Here is a 20,951-nt window from a genome sequence, read left to right on the forward strand (position 1 = left end):
AGAGCTTTAGAAGCCCAAAATTTCTTCTTTCTAAAAGCTTCTACACTGGGATTTGTACGCAGTTTGTTGATTTGACAGGGCTCCTTTTATATGACACTCCACCCAACTAAGCTGGGTTGTTCTGTTTGAGGCAGGTTTTAGATGAGGCAGATACTATGTTTGATCGTGGCTTTGGACCTGATGTAAAGAAGTTTTTGGGTCCATTAAGGAGCCGGTCTAAAAAATCAGAAAATGCGGGGTTTCAAATGGTCCTTGTAACTGCAACTATAACCAAGGTAGGTGCTTTCCTACTTTTTGCATGCAGTGTTGCATTACCTGGACGTAACGGGAAGGTGTTGGTGGAGGATGTCTGTCAATACAAAAGTAGGTTCGAAGCTATGTTTTGGTTCTTGAAGCCAAGTGCTCTTTTACTTTCGATTCTTGCGGACTTACATGCTCATTTTCTTGTACTAGAGTAGTGGCTACATGTTTCGTTGTGGAGATTGTTCTGTGCTTTTGAGGATGTCAAGCTACTGTATCTTTTTTCTTTAGAGGTAATGGGCCATGGTGTTGTGCCTAGGCTAGTCTTCTAATTTTGCAAACATCCCACAATCTTACATTATTCATTGTCCTACAGCTGTGATGTCCCTTAGTCTGACTTCACCAACTATGCATCCCAATACTCTCTCTCTCTCTCTCTCTCTCTCTCTCTCTCTCTCTCTCTCTCTCTCTCTCTCTCTCAACAGTTGAGTAATTGGACAGAGGGTGAGTGTGTACGAGCTAAGGGCTAGGCCGGTTTCAGGAGGGGTTTCTCCACTCTTGATCATATTCTGACACTCAGAGCCATCATTGAGGAGGGCAGGTCACATGGGAGACGGATTTATTGTAGCTTTGTGGATTTCCGCAAAGCATTTGACATGGTATCGAGAGCTCGATTGATGTGCAGGCTGCAAGAGATGGGGGTGCCCATAGTGTTGATTTGGGGGATTATGGCTCTATACAAATCAGTGATGGGACATGTACGCACTCCGGAGGGGATATCTGATTTAGTTCACTCCACCATTGGGGTGAAACAGGGTTGCCCATTGTCTACTACTCTATTTGGTATGTATGTTGATGAGGTGTCTGATTACATTGACAGAGAGGGTGATAGAGGTGCCCAGCTGGCAGGGGACGTGGATCCCATTGTTGTTATATGCTAATGATATTGTGTTGATCTCTGACTCACCAGAGGGTATGCAGCGAAAGTTGGATGCATTACACAGTTTTGCAGAGGATAGTGGATTGTTTGTAAACCTTCGTAAAACCAAGGTTATGGTGTTTAACACCACACCACAGTGGATCAGGAGATCAACACAGACTTTCACATATGGTCAAGAGATTGTAAAGTATAAAGATGCATACACTTACCTTGGGGTTGTCTTCATTGGGCCGAGGTTTTCTTTGGGAAGAGCAGCATACTAGACTGACTAGAGCTTTTGCGGCCTTGGGAGGCTTGGAGAGGATGTTTTCGCAGGTTCAGTTCCAGGAACCTCGGACAAAGTTATGGCTCTTTGATACTTTAGTAGCCTCAGCTATGTTGTATGGGGTGCATGTATGGGGACCTTCTGTAGGCCAGGATGGTTGGAGACGTATGGAGAGGCCCTTGGTATCTATGATCTCTCGACTGATCAGAGCCAAGGCCTCCGTACCCCACGCTATCATTGGAGCAGAGCTAGCTGCCCCTCCTATGGAGATTGAGGCGCCTACTAGATCAGTCTCCTTTGTGCACAACTTATGGGATACTACTAGAGACAGATATGCTAGATTGTCCTTGAGTCTTCCAGACAGCTAGCTCTTCAGGGGGACACTTCATGCTGGTACGCACATATGACATCATGGTTTCAGACGCATGGCTTCACCATGGACAGACTGCCCCCTTTCGAGTACTCTCTTCTGGCACCCTCGATGTCTCTTACGCGGGTGGAGATTACTAGACTCATTCTACAGGACCTGATCCAGCTGGATACGAGGAGGACATGGATAGAGCTGCCACAAAAGTTGGGCACGAAGATGGCTTTCTATAGAGAGCATCTTCTCTACCTCACAGGAGATGGGTTTGTGATTCGACCTAGCTACATGGACACACACATGTCTCATGGTTTGCGGTGTGCCATTGGTCAGATACGCACATCCTCACATCAGCTAGAGATTGAGACTGGTAGATTCAAAGGGATACCAGCAGACAACGGGATATGCCGCTTATGCCAGCTAGAGCCAGAGACAGAGCTACGTTACATATGTCATTGCACAATGTACCGGGGCCGTTTCCACTGCTTATTCAGAGAGGGTTTTGGTCCTTTCTCTAGTGTCATGAGTTATGAGGATCAAAGATGTCTTGGGCTATATCGACTTGAGTTACACAGATATAGAGACACTTTACTGGGAAGAGAGAGAGAGAGACAGTCCCTGAGACAGATTACAAATTTCTTTTTACTAGCCATCACTGCAGAGCTCGGCCCACACTCATTCGACCACTACCGACACTCTCATCGATCGAGCACTGGAGCTATGGAGATCCAGATGGCCACGATTGAGGAGAGGGGCTACACAGCATCGACGGAGACTACATCAGAAGATTCGAGCTATACTCTCTTGACATCCAGAGTGCAGTTGAGGATGGATTTTAGTAGTAGTATCTTTGGTTTAGTTCTTTTGTACCCAGACATGGTATTAGATTCATCATTTTGTAACAAATTGGTCTCATAGGTCATTTTGGACTTTTGAAACGTTAATATAACATTTCATTTCATTTCTCTCTCTCTCTCTCTCTCTCTCTCTCTCTCTTGCACCACCAATTGTGGTGGAGGCTCTTACTAGATCCAGTGTCTTTCATTCATAACACATGGGAGCTCCCACGTGATAGATATGCACGACTAGCGCTTACATGGATTTAATGGGGACAGGCTGCCCCCTTCTTACTATTCCCTGGATGCACCATCTCTCACCCTGACAGATTTAGAGATTAGCAGGACCATCAGACATGATCTCATTCAGCTGGATACTAGGATGACTTGGCTGTCCCTGTCACATGAGTAGGGATTGAAGATGGCTTTTAATCGAGGCCATCTTTTGTTAGAGTTACGACATCTCTCTAGATTTGTCTAGTCAGTCCCGGTTTCTCTCTATCCTGGGAGAGAGAGCGAGGGCTGTTTTGTGGCTATGCCTTATTGGAGCGAGGTAGTTTTCTCATGTTGGAATTTTCCAACCATGTTTAGATCAACTTTTGGCTCTTTCCATGGCCATATATCTTCTTGCTAGCAAGACGTATTTTTCCCTTGAGTCCTAGGGGTCTTTGGTGTCATAGATCCCCTATGTTCTCATATATACCCCTATTGTCCATGTCGTAGGGCAGTACCAAGATCTCAACGGAGTTTGTTGGTGTGGCACAGACTACACTGACAAAAGTTCGAGCCCTCTAGTTCATTAGTGGGTGCCACAACATGCCCTAGTCAGAGAGGCACGTGAGCGGCATTGTAATAGACTTGGACACTTCAAGCCGAGAATCTAATGCAAAACACTTGAGAGAAACTAAAAGAATTGAAAAAACTGAGAGAGAAACGACACAACACGGTGGAGTTCCACGCCCAGAGAGACTGGTCCCAAAGACTTGTGCCCCTTTTGGTATTTCTTTATTTTTAATGCTTCACAAAGTACAATGTTCGAGGATCCTCTTTTTAATGCTTCACAAAGTACAATGTTCGAGGATCCTCTTGTCATCAGTGCTCTTAAGCATATCTGCCCAGGAATGAGGCCCTGGCAATGGATAAGCATCCTGCTTTTGCCAAAAGCTAGTGCTAGTAGCTTCCAACGCAAACCGCAGAAATCCGTACGGCCGGCCACGTCAGTAGTGCGAATCATTGGCGTCTCTGCAGCTGCCACGTCATCAACCTTTTACAATTTTTGGAGATCAGAGAGTGGGCTTTTCATATTTAATCCCTTGTTTCCCTTAGGCCCCATTGGACAAGGTGCCATAAGTTGGTAGGAAGTGAACTTTGAAAAATAGGCCACTCGGCAAGACTTGAAAGTTGGTAAACTTCTTCTGCACCTTTCACAAGGAATTTGACCCCTCTCTATCCGGAGTCCGTTTTTTAGGTCATGCCACATCATCACTTTGTGACATACCCCTCTCTTGAAGAGGGTAACCGCAAAACGCGTTTCAGTAGGCTTGAAACGTGAAAAGGGTGAATCAGCCGAAACGTTTCACCATGCAAGGTGAAAACACCTTGCTATTTCAAGGTTAACTTAGCGTGTGTCTCTACTCACTACACTGTGAACACCTATTCTGTTTTTACATAACTCTATACATACACAAAATTGGCGTTTTGGTTAGATGTTTTAGTGAGGCCTTAGCCTAGGGTGAAACGTTTTGGGCTGAAACGCTCACGTTTTGGGTCTTAAACATTTCGCGGTTATAGTGCTCTTCAAAGAATTGTAATCGCCCTCAAATATGCCTGCAAAAACAGACAGAGGACATAAACTAGGCACTGACTCTAAGTACCCATACTATACGACACATATCCAGTAGTTGCACGAAGATGACAGTCAGTGAACATTCACATCTTATTCACATCACTATCCTTGTGGAGATCTTAGATGAGAATCATGATCACGGTAAGGTATTTAGCAATCACAGCCAGATCGCACCGATCTCCAACTGATGTCTTGATTAACTAAATCTTGCTACTATCATATCCACATCACCCCTCAGGTGAACAAGACCGAAATGATGTAGTCATTTCGTCTTTGAAACATGCACTCAAACACTACACACCTATCATTTTAGAAATTCCCATTTTAAAGTATTTCTTTTCATAAAGTCATACAACAGAATACTGTCAGCCTGTCAGTATCCTTGAAATCACAAAAGAAATCAGTGACTTTGTTCCATTTGGGTAGTCTGTGATAAAGGAGCGGAGTTACTTTCCTCTTGTGCAGTCCACAGCGCACCAAATTCAACCTGCTGATCATTGGTAACTCTTGGAATAGTCGAACTTGACTAAATACTGGTGCGTCAGCTTACCTTTCACTTTCCTTTCCTTGTGAGCCAAGATGTGTTCTGGAATGAGAATCTCCTCTGTCTCTTCCACTTCACGTTGCTCCTCTGGCTCCTGTCCACTTGCACCTCACCTTTGAAAGGTCTCAATAGACTCACATGAAAAGCATTGTGAATCTTCCAAGTATTTGGTAACTTGAGTCTGAAGGATACATCATTTATCTTCTCCTGAATCTGGAAAGGGCCATAGTATTGCATGTTCAACTTTGGAAAAAGTTGCTTCTTACCGTTTCGTTTCCGTAGGCGTGCCTTCTCAAACGGTAAAAGCACCCAATCATCTTCTTTCAGCTGCAAGCCACGTCAATGCTTGTCCGTTGCCTTCTTATGCCGTGCTCAAAACTTCTTGAGACCCTCGCGTACCTTAGCAAAAGCATGTCCAAATCTTGAATGTACTTATCTGCTTAAAAGTCTCATCCTTGGTGCTTAGAATAGGTGGAACCTTTTTAGCACCCTCGATAATCTCAAGTGGCGCCCTTCTCGTAGACGTATGTATTGTGTTGTGTAGACAAACTCCACCAGGGGCAAATACTTATTCCACTGAGCCTTCTGATCAGAGATATACGACTTTAACAAGTTCAAAACCACTGGTCTGGGGGTGGAAAGAGGACGAGAAGCGTACCCGTGTACCAATATTCTCCCAGATTGCCTGCCAAACTAAACTGGTAAAACGAGGATCTCTATCTGAAACTATAGACTCAGGCATACCATGTAGTTGAAAAATCTGTGAGACAAACAGTTTAGCCAAATGGTTGGGCTTAAGTGTTTTCTTGATCGAAACAAAATGCGCCCGTTTGCTAAACCTGTCGATGACTGACCAAATGCCATCACGTCCACTCTGAGCCTTGGGAAGATAAAAAATGAAGTCCATTGCTATACTTTCCCATGGTCGGCTAGGTATAGGTAAAGGTTGCAGAAGGCCTGGTGCCTTATGCCTGTCGAACTTGACCTTTTGGCATACTAAACAATTGCAAATATACTTGTCCACATCCTTTTTGAGCCTCGGCCAATAGAAGAACGGTTCCATGCCTTTAGAGGTGGTTTCTATGCCGAAAAAGGGGGACAGTGGCACTCTGTTAAAACCTTCTTCTGCAATGCTCGCGTAAGACATATTTTTCCGCATCAAATAGCCTTGAGGGAATAGCCTGCAACTACCTCCCCACTCTGCAATCAGTCAAAGATGTCTGCAAAATTTGGATCTGTGGAGTACTGATCTACCATATCCTCGAAGTTGTGGTGATGAATCGCCAAAATAGCCAAAATCAGTGGTTTGTGAGACAATGCGTCTGCCACTACTTTTTCAGTCCCTAAATTGGACAATGTGAAAATGAAATTGTGACAAAATATTTGCCCACGGCATTTGCTTGTCCTAATTTCTAAAGCTGTTTCTGAGACAAAGTATCGCAAACTCGGATGATCGGTGAACATCGTGAAATCAGCTCCGAGTAAAAAGTTTCGTCACTGAGTAAGAGCATGGATGACTGCCAAAAGCTCTTTTATATATCTGTGCAACCCGTTCTGTTCGTAAAAACATTTTACTTCCGTAAGCTATAACATGGCCTTCCTACATTAAGACTGCTCCCAAACTGCGACCACATGCATCACTGTAAACCTCAAATGGCTTTTGCAAGTCTGGCAAAACCAAAAGTGGACCCATTGTCAACTTTTCATTGAGAGTCTTGAAGGCTGCAATCTTAGATGGTCCCCATGTGAAAGGAACCCCTTTTTGTGTCAAAACATGCAAAGGAGAAGCAATCTCCGCAAATTTCCAATTGAACCGCCGATAGTGAGAACACAAACCAAAAAAGCTTCGAACTTCGTGAACATTCTTCAAATTTGGTCAATCTCGAATGGTCTGAACCTTGGCTGGGTCCATTTTGACACCCTCCGCAAAGATGATGTGTCCCAAAAAGTGGATCCGTGGTAAGAAAAACTAGCGCTTCTTCCCATTAATCACCAACCAATGTTGCCGCAGTGCTTGGAAAACTTGGAAACAAATGGTGTTAGTGCTGTCTCATTCTTGGAGAAAACGATGATGTTGTCGAAAAAGGTGTCCACAAATGACCTATACTCTCGAAAAATCGTGTCCATCATCCTATTGAACGTTGCAGGAGCATTTGTGAGACCAAAAGGCATCACCTGATACTCGTACAATCCAAAGGACGTCCTAAACGCGGTCTTGTATACATCCCCAGGAGCGATCCTGATTTGATGATAGCCACTTTCAGGTCATATTGGCTCCAAAGATTGGTGCCCCTTTCGGTATTTATTTTTATTTTAATCTATGTGCAAAGTACAACTGAGCCTAGGCTTTGTGTTCAGATGCCCTGCCGAGTGAGACCCTTGATTTATTCTTACAAGGGATGCCCAAAAGCAAAGCCCCAAAAAGTTAAACTCAAAAGCAGAATTGCCCAAAAGTTGGCGGCGTAATTTACGAAAAATCCGTACGGCATATCTGAAGGTTCAGTATCTTTCAAAAAATTTAATGATTTGCCAAAGTGAGAAAAACAGTATGTCCAAAGTGAACTGCAGGGATGTGATGTGCTTGAATCAGATGATGTGATTTCAGGGATCTTTGAAGAGGTATCTTATGAAGATACTATGTCAGAGCTTAAGGAGATCAGGCAACACAAGTTACAAAGCGGAACTGAAGTGGTTAAGGTCCACTCAATGGACATGTATGATGAGTTAGGTATATATGAAGCACTTATGCGTATTGAGGGTGATTCAGGTAAAGCAGTTGAAGCACAGGTAGAGACAAAATACAAGACTGTTGCAAAGAAAGTGAGACAAGTGGCTACACCGCTACCAGAAGGAAGTGATGGGGTGATCAAAGAAGCTTCTCGACAACCTATACTCAAGAATTCAAAGAACATAGGGCATAAATTTACTAAGGAGACATTGCAACAGCTGAAGGTTGGAGAAGATGATTTTCGTAACGGAGAGGAAATCAAGTGTTTTCAAGGTATGCTCGAAAAACATGGTAAAGCTTTCGCTTTTGAGCCGAGTGAGATTGGGTGTGTGGATCCAAGTGTTGTTTCACCTGTGATTATATTCACTGTTCCTCACATGCCATGGAGCTTATGTCCTATTCCAGTTCCTAAAGCTCACTTGTCAAAGATTATCAATTTGCTTAATGAAAAGATTCAAATGGGAATTTTGGAGCCATCATGTGCACCATATTCTAATCGATGGTTTACTGTTCCGAAGAAAAACGGTACGTTAAGGTTCATTCAGGATATGCAGCCGGTTAATAAGGTAACAATCCGCAATGTGGGTAGTGGCCCAATTGTGGATGAATTTGCTGAGGCCTTTGCAGGTAGATCTATTTACTCCATGGGTGGTCTTTTTCTGGATGATCAATAGTTAGCTTTGGAGAGCAGGGATCTTACTACAATGCGTACTCCTCTTGGTTTGGTAAGGATGTGCACTCTGCTACAGGGTGCTACTAATTCTGTAGCTCATATGATGAATGGCATGAATAAAGTATTAAGGGACTTTATCCCACATGTTACTATGCCTTTCATTGATGATCTACCAATTAAAGGATGTGAAGAAGGATCCAAAGACGAGGTAAAAGATCAGAGGGGGTGCCGGCAGTTTGTTGCTCAACATATTGCTGACTGTGATGCTACTTTATCGAGGCTTGAAGAAGTTAACACTTTCAGGTCAAAAATCAACTTTTGGTGCTAAGGAGGTCTTAATTGTGGGACATATGTGCAGTCCTGAGGGTATAAGGCCGAGTCCAGCAAAAGTTGAAGCTATCCAAAAGATGAAGGAAACATGCTCTTCGGTTACCGAAGTTCATCGATTCTTGGGTGCGTGTGTGTTCTATCTTATTTGGCTGCCACACTTTGCTCATGTTGCAGAGGTGCTGTATCAATTGCTAAGGAAAGGTAAAAGGTTTGTTTGGGAAGAAGTCCACACATTGGCTATCAGGAAATTAAAGAAGATGCTCCTCGAGGCTCCGACCTTGAGGAAAGTCGACTACAAATGCGGAAGGCCAGTTATTTTAACAGTTGACAGTAGCCCGACAGGTATTGGATGGGCTATAGGTCAAGATGATGCAGAAGGACATAGGTATGCAGTTAAATTCGGAGCCAAGGTACTCAATGCTCGTCAACGAGGTTATCCACAGGTTAAGAGGGAACTTTGGGGCGTTGCTACTGCTCTAAGGTCTGATAAAGAATACTTTATTGGAGCTTGAGTCGTAGTAGAAACAGATTGCTTGCCACTGATAGGGATGATTGCAAATTGCTCTACTCCGGATATTGCTATGCTACGATGGATAGCCTATATTAAGTCTCTTAACCTTGAATTTTGTCATATTGCAGGTAGAGATAATCCTGTTGCAGATATGTTATCAAGAGCTAGGTTTGAAGATGAAGAAGAGATGCTGACCACAAGTGATGATGTTGGTTTATAGTTCTACACGTCCTCTTATCTACATGCCAATTGTGGTAATATTGCCCATGTTTCTGAAGTATTTTCTGAAGAGTTCTATGACGGAGAGTCGCTTATGATTGGCCGCTACCTAAGCACTCTCACTGGACAAGAAGGATGGAGTGACCAAGATTACAAGAGGATCAACAAAAAGGCCTACGGCTATTTTCTGAAGGATGGACATATATGGAAGCAACCAAAGCACCAAGGAGGGGTACCACAACGGGTTATTTGTGATAAAGCAACTCAACAACATGTTATCAAAGAATTTCATGAAAGTCTATGGGCTGGACACAGAGGAGTCTGAGCAACTTTTGTCAAGATTAAAGACCGGTATTGGTGGAAAGGTATGTATAAAGATGTGGTTCAATTTGTGGAAACATGCGTAATATGCCAACAATATTCTAATGTGCGACATAGAGATGGATTGCATCCCACCTATCCACTGGCTATGCACTATAAGTGGCTGGTGGACCTTATTGCAATGCTAGTAGGAGTGTGGGCAGATGAGATATATTGTTCTTGCCAGAGAAGATCTTACTAATCAGGTTGAAGGCAGAGCTTTGCGTACCAAAGCTACCAGTCCAGTATGCAAGTTCTTCTTGAAGATGTTATCTCCAGGCTTGAAGATGTTATCTCCAAGTATAGATGTGTTTGCAAAATTACTGCGGATAGAGGAGAGCTGGATGCAGATGAAGGTCGAGAGTTTTTTGTTCGTATGGGCATTAAACTCGCTCTCACTACAGCATATAATCCAGAAGGTAACGGTAAAAGTTAAAGAGGGCATCTGCCTATTGTTAAAGCTTTAGCGAAGGCATGTGAAGGGCATATTGGTGATTGGCCTAAACTCTTGTCATTTGCTTTATGGGCTGATCGCACTACACACAGTTCTGTAACATGTTTTATGCCATTTGAATTGATGCACGGGCAAAAGCCTATAGAAGAAGCAATTATAACTTGGACCATAATGCCATGGGAAGAAGGTATGTCTACTGAAGATTTGCTTGCCCTACATATTCGCCAGCTTGAGAGGCGTCAAGAAGATATTGAACAAGCTAAAGAGAAGCTTAAGGAGGCAAGGTTGAAGAATAAAGCAGCATTTGATGGAAAGCACAGACGACGACTATATGCTATCAAAGATGGTGACTGGGTACTTGTTTATGACAGTAGCTTGGAGAATCAATATACTGCTATGTGGAAAATGGTTAAACGGTGGTTTGGACCATATATGGTGCTACATGTTTTTGATAATGCAACATATCAATTTTGCGAACTTGATGGCACTGTGCTCAAGGTGCCTATTGCAGGAAAACGGATCAAGCTATTCAAGAAGCGAGAAGACGAGATTGTTCTTGAAGATTTCAATTCAGATCCACCCCCAGAGGACAATGTTATATATGCATCAGATGATTTTTCTAATGATGTTTTTGATGAAGCTGATTAAATGCAATTGGCACAGATCAAAGGCTGTGCAGGTTCAGAGGGGGTGGATGTCGTGCAGCTCCGCTTCCATGACAAGAAAATGAGCAAAGGGATGCCAATTAGGTTTATTTGAATCCTACATGATTATTCAGTAGTAATAAGGGCTTGCTAACAAGCCAATTTTAAGTTAAAAGTATGCCAGATGTGGCTCTAAGGGCCAAAAGATGTCTTGGTAATGCTAACAGTGAATATGCTTGAAGTGGTCATAGCTGGGATTTTATTTATTAGAGTTGTAGTACTTGAAGTGCTCTACAGGCTTGTCTTTACGGCTCGTTAATTGGAGCTATAGATAGGAAGTTATGTCAGTTTGAAGTTGAGTCGAGTAGCAGATCTATACTGGATTGGGCAACTGCAGGGGGACAAAAATGAAATGAATGCATTGGGCTGAAGTGATCAATTGCTGGAGCGCGTTGTTCTTTTCAGATCAGTGATCGGAGTCCCGATCGGCAAGATATTGGCCGATAAAGATTCATCGGGGGTCGGTTCCGTACCGATCCAATCGGCTCGGCCGAAGTGCCATTTGAGAGTTTTTGTCTTTCGTCCAGGTTTTGGAATGCATTGATTGCGGGATTTATCCCAAGGTGAGAGAATCCTTGATGAGATTGTTGGACGGGGCTGCTGGAGAAAGTTGTGGAGCTTGGTGAAGCTTTAGTCGAAGTGTAAGCCAAATAGGGTGACCTTGAGGGGACCGGCCGCCCACTTCGTAAATTAAAAGGGGCCACCCTAAATGTTTTAAGAAGAGGTGTGAACGAAAAAGCAAGGAGATGGCGAGCAGCAAGCAGCGCCTGTGCAGGGGGATTGTTTTGCTTGCGTGAGGCAAGGGAAGGCGAGGACGCTCTCGATGGTGAAATGTGAAACGCTTAGCAGGACAGCGCGCATCGTTTGGTGTTGATCCCGATAGATTTGGTGCTGCTCGATTCCGCCACTGCCACGTCATCGAGGTCGTGCCCACTAGCGATATCGCTAATGGGTTAGCCGAGAATAGAAAAAAGTGGTTACTATAAAAGAAGGGAGGGAGCGGCTCTTTTTGGATCTTCTTGGCACTCAAGCTTGAAACCCCTTAGCCATTATAATCCTAAGCTCTTTAATCCAAGCTTCATAATCTGCTTAATCCAAGCCTCCATGTCCATTCAAATCCTATCTTAAACATGCAAGTCTAATCCAAACCTTCTTTCACCCACCTTAATCCTAAGCTAAACCTCCTTAAGCCATTCGAATCCTACTGCTAAGCGAGCTTTCTAGCCTAAACTTAACCTTCCATAGCCCATGCAAGCTAAGCTTCATAAGCCATTCACTTTAATGCTAATCTTCCACAGCCGCTCCTAAGCAAAGCTCCACAGTCGCTTTATCTCTAATCCTAAACTCCCTAGCTTACTCTCATGCATCAAGCTCCCATAGCCATAACCAAAGAGAAGCTCAATCTCTCTCTCGACCGCGAAGCTGCAGATTAAGGCCAATTAAAGCAGGTGAAGCCGATGTAAGGAGCTTAAAACTCCGCAATTAATATTTAATTTAAGCAGTGGTGTTGTTTATTGTCCGTTTTGGGTTATCAAGCTTCAGTATTTGGTTCAAGCTGTTTGTTCTAGGCTTGTCTCCCTTAATTGTGTCTGCCGTATCTCTCTTCCTCGCACCTCTCACAGCAAGAGGCCCCGTGCCTCCCTGGCTCACCTTTCGAACACAAATCCCCCGACACCGTGAGGTAGATCAACTTTTACCTTAGTACTGTTAACGCTTCCGCTATAACACTAACTACTCTGTCAAGGACAAGGTAAGTGACTGATATCTTAAAATATTTTTTATGTTTCTTCACAAGCAAAGTGCCGTATTTAATGTCACCCTAGTATAGTCACAATCACATAAAAGGTAAGTGGGTCAAGATGTGACTTATGGTACCTCTCTCTACGAGTGCGTGGTATAAGTACACTGTTGTACGTTTATAGGATAAGCTATGATAGACATGGTCTGCACTGGATGATATGCAAGAGGCATACACCACATTTGACTAAATGGTTTTCCTCAGCCTAGCACTCTCTCTCTCTCTCTCTCACAGGTCAGAGCATGGTTTGAGGGACACGGTCTTGACATGGAGAGCCTACCACCATTCCAGTACGACCCCCACTCACCATATGTTCACCTCTCTCGCAGTGAGAGGAACTTGGTATTGAGACAGGATCTGTGGCAGCTATACACTAGGAGAGTCTGGGAGGCACCTAGCTTGGGGACGAGGATGTCAGATTACAGAGACCAGTTTCTCACCATATTGTCTGGGGGGTTCATACAGAGACCACGCTACATGGACACATATATGCCACATAGCTCACGGGTGGCGATTGGTCAGCTGAGAGTGGCTGCACACAGGTTAGAGATTGAGATCGGGAGACATACTGGTGTTCCCAGGGGGGAGCGAATCTGCAGAGCCTGCACAGAGGAGGTGGAGAGTGAGGAGCACTTTGTATGTAGATGCAGAGCATACATTGAGATCAGAGGCAGGTATGAGGCCCTCTTTAGAGGACAGCCCACTCTCCGAGAGATCATGGAATCTCGAGATCAGAGACAGCTCGGACGTTTCTTACTAGAGATACAGAGCCATCGGGACACACTACTACAGCCACACACAGCTACACAGCCAGAGGGGAGACAGTCGCAGCTCACAGACTTCTTTCAGAGGATTTCCGCCCCCCCCTCACCAGACACTCAGAGGGGAGTGACACTCCCACAGGCGGAGGTGAACCGAGCTAGACGACGACCACGAGTCACAGGCTACAGGGGCGCGAGCTCCCACCACCGACAGATCGAGGAGATCCGAGCCCGGGAGCGCCGTGCCACTGAGGAGCGAGTGGCTCAGATGAGGGCTGACCCGACAGCTTTCATCCGGGTAGCCTTGGCACCAGACCCACCCATGTACCACATCTTACACCCCCCCATTAGTACAGGATGGAGCTAGATAGCTTGACGCATTCTCATGATTGTACTACCTTGAGCATACAGACATGCATATACCCCTAGAGATAGAGCTCCATCCCTCCTCAGATACTCCACTACCTACATTCAGCTCAGTTTTGTATCAATTTTGTTTCATTTGTCTTTCCGATAGACGGATGACATACACACAATGTACATTTGATTTGTCTCATAGGTCGATTTCGGCCTGACATAGACGTTAAAAATCTTTCTTTCTTTCTTTTCTCTCTCTCTCTCTCTCTCTCTCTCTCTCACACACACACCTGCCCGCCTGCGCGCTTCAGTCCGCTCGCCCACTAACCTACGCACCTACACACCTGTCCACCTACGCGCCATGGCCGCCAGGGCAGCTGCCTCCCCGTCATGAGTGCTCGACAGCAATCGTGCTGGCAGCTATAGAGCCTCCCGCCTCTCTCTCTCTCTCTCTCTCTCTCTCTCTCTCTCTCTCCCCTTGGTGACCTGTGCGAGCTGCTCCTCTGGAGGGATGTGAGACATTCCAGGAATAGAAGCGCATATGCTCAGTGACCAACTCAACAAACGCACCTCAAGGAGCGGATTTATGGTGAGCTCCTCACTTGTTCGAATGGGGTCCAAAACCCCTCCGTCTCAGTCGGCAACGTCAACACATAACGATGGGAAAATGCAATGCACCACATAGGATATATGGGGGCTGCTCACATCATTACAGCAAATGGTTATGCAACAGAATGAGACGATCTTGAAACAAGCCACCGACATCAAAGATCTCACGCTCAAAAATCAAAGCATGGAACATAAGATATAACTACAAGAAATAGCCCTCAAGCAACAAGAAGACAAGTTTCAAACAATGCAAGACAAGCTTGAGAGTTTGACGAACACAACGCAAGACCGCTTGTTCACACAAGATGAGAAGCTTACTCACCTATGTGAACAAACAACAACCGATGTAGGGACATGGGCTAACATTGTCCAGAATGCAAATGGGAATGCGATGGATCACATTGCACAGGAGCATCACATAAAGGCTAATGTGGATATAAATGAAAAGAATGAACGGGAAAAACGCGCCATGAATGTCATGATTCGAGGACTTAGCGAAGAGGACAACGAAACCGTTTTCACTCTAAGTGCAAGCATATCAGACTTCTTTACCGAACACTTTGGTATGCAAGATGTAGTGGTATACGGTGCACACCGCATAGGGAAGAAGAAGGAAGGTGATCGCGCAGTGGTATGTACCATGCTAGACGCATGTAAAAGAGCCATTGTGTTAGAAAATGCAAGATTCTATCTGCAAAACAGTAAATACCACATCAAAGAAGACTTCACACCAGCTCAACAAGAAATATGACGACGCGCATATGAGGAGCGCAAGAAGGAAACGGCCTGCACTACTACGTAGGGATACGCGACCCATGGGACCAAGCGAATTCACATCGCTAGTTGGAATTGCTGTGGTTTCCCATGGAAGAAAGGGGAAGGCCTCATGGAAGTATTACTGCAAGCGGACATCCTCTGCTAGAAACATGGGAACATGATGCACGCCGTATACCATGCATTGAAGGGTATGTGACACATTCTCTATGGCTGCCCAGTATGAGAATACGAGGGCAAGGAGGGATAGGATAGCACTTATGTACAAGGAATAACTACGCGACATCATTGATGTATGTAAAGTGGATACACATAGAAGGTACATCTGGGCAAAGGTGCATACTCAAGCCAAGCCTATATACATCGCCGGATGCTATATTCCACACAGAGAGTCCACTTTTTATGACATGCATGGTTTGGACAAAACGGATCCTTTCCAGGACCTATGTATGGACATGGGAGACATGAATGCAAGGATTGCTCACACTCAAACAGAGATATGGGATCATGGGCTACAACCATTTGACAAAGATGGACACATAGCCTTAGACCCTGCATGGGATAGAAGATCCAGTGATGAAACAGTCAATGCCCAAGGACTAACCATGCTTAGTATGATGCACGCTATGATCATGCTAGTTTTAAATGGCACTCGCCGTTTTGAGGGTACAAGCCATTTTACATGCTATACATCTAACAAAGGGGCTAGCACCATTGACTATGCATTGGTAGCGCATGATGCTTTGGACATAATAGACACATTCGAGATTGGGAGTATATCCCCCAACTCAGACCATATACCCATACATGTACGCCTACTTGCGTCAACAGAGACACGGTCGCAAAAGAAACGCGCGCCAAGTAGTTCATATGTAATGGATTACAAAAAGAGAAGCACCTATACTCGAATGCTTGACACCCTGCTTGAATGTTGAGACATCACATATGACATAGAAACAGGCTGGAAGATCTTTCGGGATGCATTATGTGAAGCAACAAAAATCACAATGACCAAATCAAGAGGTAAGGGACACATTAAAGGACTTCCACACAACATCTGGTTCGATGACGAATGCAAGGAGGCCAAAAAACGCCTTAAATCAAGGAATGTAATGAGTGCGGAATGGGTAGAAGCAACTAAAGCATACACCCTCATGAGGCGGAAAAAAAGACGCCTTTATGAAACACATAAGGAACAACAAGATGCATATATGTTCAAAACAAATCCGAAGAGAGCATGGAAAAGTATCAAAGGCAAGCGTACGGATGTGATGGGGAATTTCGACCAAGAAGAGCTTCAAATGTATGTGGAGTCACTCTACATGAAAGAAAATGCAACCCACATGGGTGAAGTAGAGGGATGCATTTTAGCGCAAACCTTTGATGCGGAGATCATTGCAAAAAGTCTCAAAAAGATGGGCAGTGGGAAAGCACCGGATACGTTACATATATGTTCGGAGATGCTTAAATGGGCAGGCCCGACGATGCAAAAATGGCTACATGTCTTACTCAACCAAGCGGTCGCACATGGTATACCTCGTCATTGGCAAGAAAATTGGATAAAAGCTTTGTACAAAGGTGGGGACAGAAATCAGCCATCAAACTACCGCATGATCATGATTGGGGCATGCATGAACAAATTGCTTGGAAGTATGGTGGAACAGGAAATGAGCAAGTGGGCTGAAAACAACAACAAGCGAGCGATAGGGCAGGCTGGCTTTAGACCTAAGCATAGCACTATTGACCACCTCATTACTCTCAGAGTCATAACAGAGAAATGTAGGCTAAAGGGCCAAACAATGTATTGTTGCTTCGTAGATTTCTAGAAAGCTTTTGACACAATTCCGAGAGCTAATCTATGGGCTCGAATGAAAAGGCTCGGGGTACCTACCTACCTTCGTAGAGCAGTGGCACATATGTACCGCGAGGTTAGATGTAAAATCAAGACCCAAGAAGGGTACTCTCGAGAATTCATGAGTAACATGGGGGTTAAACAGGGCTGCCCACTCTCGCCAACACTCTTTGGGCTATGCATAGACCAACTAGAAGAGGTTATAACACAATGCATGAAAGAGGAGGTAGACATGCCACAGATTGGAACCGTCATCCTCTTACTTCTCATATACGTAGACGATGTTGTCCTACTCTCGCATCATGCAAATACACTACAGAAAATGATGAATGCAGTGTCCGACTTTTGCAAGACTAGTGGACTCGCCGTCAATGTCACAAAAACCAAAGTCATGGTCATCAAGACACATCACACAGGGAATCAGCCCATTATCATGTACAACGGACGCGAACTTGAGGTCGTGGACAGGTTTAAATACCTTGGCATTGATATACCTTCCAACCATGCATGGGGGAAGCACGCACAAAAAAGGATAGATGCGGGGAAGGCGAAATACTACCAATTTGAAAACATGTGCCATCAAAGTACTACGCAAAGATGGGAGCTCAAGTCCATCATTTTTGACACATGTGTTGTGCAAACCGTACTCTTCGGAGTTGAGGTATGGGGAGGAAGTATTTCAGCTCACACATGGAATGACATTGAGAAGATACAAAAACGGTTTTTATGTAGACATATGGGGATAAAAAACACCACTCCATACTCGGTGCTACTACTAGAAACAGGCAGGAAACCGATCGAAATATCTTCTCAAGATACAATCTATGCCCACACACCGTCTCCCACACATCGCATGGAAAGAGGGGTGTCTACTTCAAAAAACATACAAAAGCAAAATCGTTGCATCAAGCTGGGTACAGGATATCAAGAGATGGTTTGCGAAGTGGAAGGTGGACAAATACATAACTATGCAGATACCCAAGGGGGGAGAAGCTGATGCTTTGCTGAATTTTGATATAGACATCCTTGATGCGCTACATGAGAAGTGGAAAGCAGCCAGGTACAAGTCCAAATTTGTATACTATTGCAGGTATATCAACCCGCAATATTGAGAGAATTACAAGGTCTCACTTCCCCTGGCGCAAACCCATATCCGAACACCCATGCCGTGGCGAGCACGGAGAGCCATTACACAAATGCGTACGAGATCGCACATGCTAAGAATTGAAACAAGAGGGTGGCAACACATTGATGAGAAGAAGAGGTTATGTCATAATTGTGATATGGGGAAACCAGAAACCGAAGAACATGTAGCATTAGAATGTCATGCCTACGCGCATATACGAGGGGATTTTGGACCCCTCATACAAGGATGCACCACTTTAGAGGACCTCCTTAGCCGCACGCAACCCTCTCCAACCATTCTAGGCATGTACTTTGCCCGAATACTCGAGCTCCACACACTACTACTACAAGACACCCATGACACCCCCTCTCTCGCCTAGAGGAGGGGAGACCGCTTGTAACTCTTATGGGTCCCATGGGTCATTTTGGCCCCCCGCGGACGATAATACAACATCATCATCATCTCTCTCTCTCTCTCTCTCTCTCTCTCTCTCTAACTTCTATGCGGAAAAGGTGAAACTACGCATGATTTTTTTGAAATCTTTCTATGTCAATACGGTAACAAAAAGGGCTCAGAGCCATCTATTGCCATATTGGAATGACTAAGAGCCATCTGTTTGTAATCCATCAGAGATCAAACAATTCTATTAAGTTGCGTACCCATTGATTATAATGGACAAGCAAGAGTCTTGCCAATAGTGATTTTTCGAGCATTATTTTAGCACTACACACTTAAAGTGTGAAAGTCAAGTTGAGTTTTTGAACGTCTTAAACTCTTAAGGACTTATCTCTACCAAGGTGTATAGATGAAGCCAACATTTCCGACAACACGAATGTTCACAAAAACCCAAGATTATGGATTTTTGGGTGTGAAAAAGATCTAGTTGTGAATATGACTCCAATTTCAGTGGAGCTCCTATTAGCACTAAGAGTACCTATATGAGTACAATTTTGGGGTCAAGGAAAGAAGCCCACAAACTACCAAGGGGTAGTGGACAAGTTTCAATTTCAAAAGTAATGTAATGCCACGGGCAAACCCAAGGGGGGTTACGGACATGGGCCAAGGGCCGGCTGCTAGTTCAGCAGCCTGCCAAGTTTTAACCAAGGGTTTTGACAATGTTGATATTAACCAAGGGGTTTGGATTGCAAGGGCAACACCCAAGGTTACATGTGCAATACTACTTGCATTTCACTAATTTTCAATTAGTGTTCCTAGGCCTTTGCCGGCGGGAAATTTGGCCTTTTGCTACGAATAAGTGAAGCGAGATGACAAGGTCAGGTAAGAGCCAAGAAATTTGGGCTGTAGTGTTCAAAATAAGTTTCTGCATTATGCAGTTATAGACCCACTTGTAGGGTTTATTTGGCACATGATGTCACATGGGATACAACATGGTCTAGGAACTCAAGGATTTCGGTTTAGCCATTGTGGAGCAAGGCTAATGAGGGTCCTCTCACTCCTGTCGTAGAGTGTTTGCAGTTATCTCCACGCACAAGTACATATCATACTTGAAGGATGTTCTTTTTTCAAACACCCTTACATGAGACATATGAGTCTTTGGAACTGACACTCGCGCCCACTATTTCAATTATGTGTCACGACAAAGTCCCTAAGTGCCGATCAAATCCGTTTATACGACCGTTTTCAGCACGTCGTATCAGGAACAGTTCCAGTGGCCAGAAATTGTCGGATACTCAGAATGACTTGTTAAACGTACAAGTGCTGCTAAACAACATTAATGGATGGTTGTTTATGCATATAGAAAGGCTATGAGTTGTTAATGAAAAGGTTTCATTGTTTGTACCTAGAAGTGATTAATGTTTCCCCTTTTATTATGGTTCAAACGTTTTAGCAAGGCTTGCAAATGATCGCCGTAGCAAGTATTTAGTTTCTTGTCATAACTATTTACATTCTTTTTTAATATGTGCTAGGAGCATCACATTCGCCATCCGTATTGGCAAGAATGATCATGTATATACAGATACGGATGTGTTTTTTGCTAAATGCATGTACACTAGGTGTTATGGGCCTTAGTGTTTAGCAAAGGCTCATTTGGAGCGACATGCATATCCATCACATTAGTGCTATGAAGCATTTTGCACTCTATATGCAATATCTCTATGAGATTACTTTGGATCTACCAATTACCCATAGAGGTCATGGCTCAGTTTGGGTGCTTGTGGATCTTTCAAGTTAACCAAGATGGTTATTCCGGACATTGTTGATTCCTCAACAATGTTGTACGACATTGTGATCCCTGTTTACCAGTCATTTGGGAAGATTGTCGATAAATCGTGGGGAAACATACCTCAATACTGTCAGTATCCAAAGAGGATAGGCAGATTCAAAGTGTAATCTTGTGCTAAAGGATATGCAAAGTGTGTACATTAGCACCAAACAATCCAGTTAGTACACATTTATTGCTCTATTTGGAGTTTGCTTACCATAAGTTAAAGCATGTTTGTGACTAGGTTTAGTCTCTTCATGCATAATTCAGGTTCTTAACCTTGAACACTAGTTATGGTGGGGTTGTTTTCTACTGAAAATTGAGAACAAGTCAAGGACTTATATTTTGCTGATAAGTTACGTCAGCCCGTTGCTTTCATGGAAAGTGAAAGAGGTACTCTTTCGGGTACATCTTTATTGTGATAACTCGTTTAGCA

At 44.1% G+C, this 20,951-nt stretch overlaps 1 protein-coding gene across 1 annotated transcript in view; it reads left to right on the forward strand.

Moving 5' to 3' along the window:
- Window positions 1-20,951, forward strand: part of RH39 — a 45,929-nt gene that overhangs the window by 19,336 nt on the left and 5,642 nt on the right. Inside the window, exon 4 of the mRNA XM_086499121.1 lies at window positions 135-275. Coding sequence (XP_086355247.1) covers window positions 135-275 — 141 coding nt within the window. The remainder of the gene's footprint in view (window positions 1-134; window positions 276-20,951) is intronic.

The sequence above is a fragment of the Adiantum capillus-veneris genome, chromosome 24 (genome assembly GCF_014529385.1).
Source record: "Adiantum capillus-veneris isolate H3 chromosome 24, ASM1452938v2, whole genome shotgun sequence".
NCBI lineage: Eukaryota > Viridiplantae > Streptophyta > Polypodiopsida > Polypodiales > Pteridaceae > Adiantum > Adiantum capillus-veneris.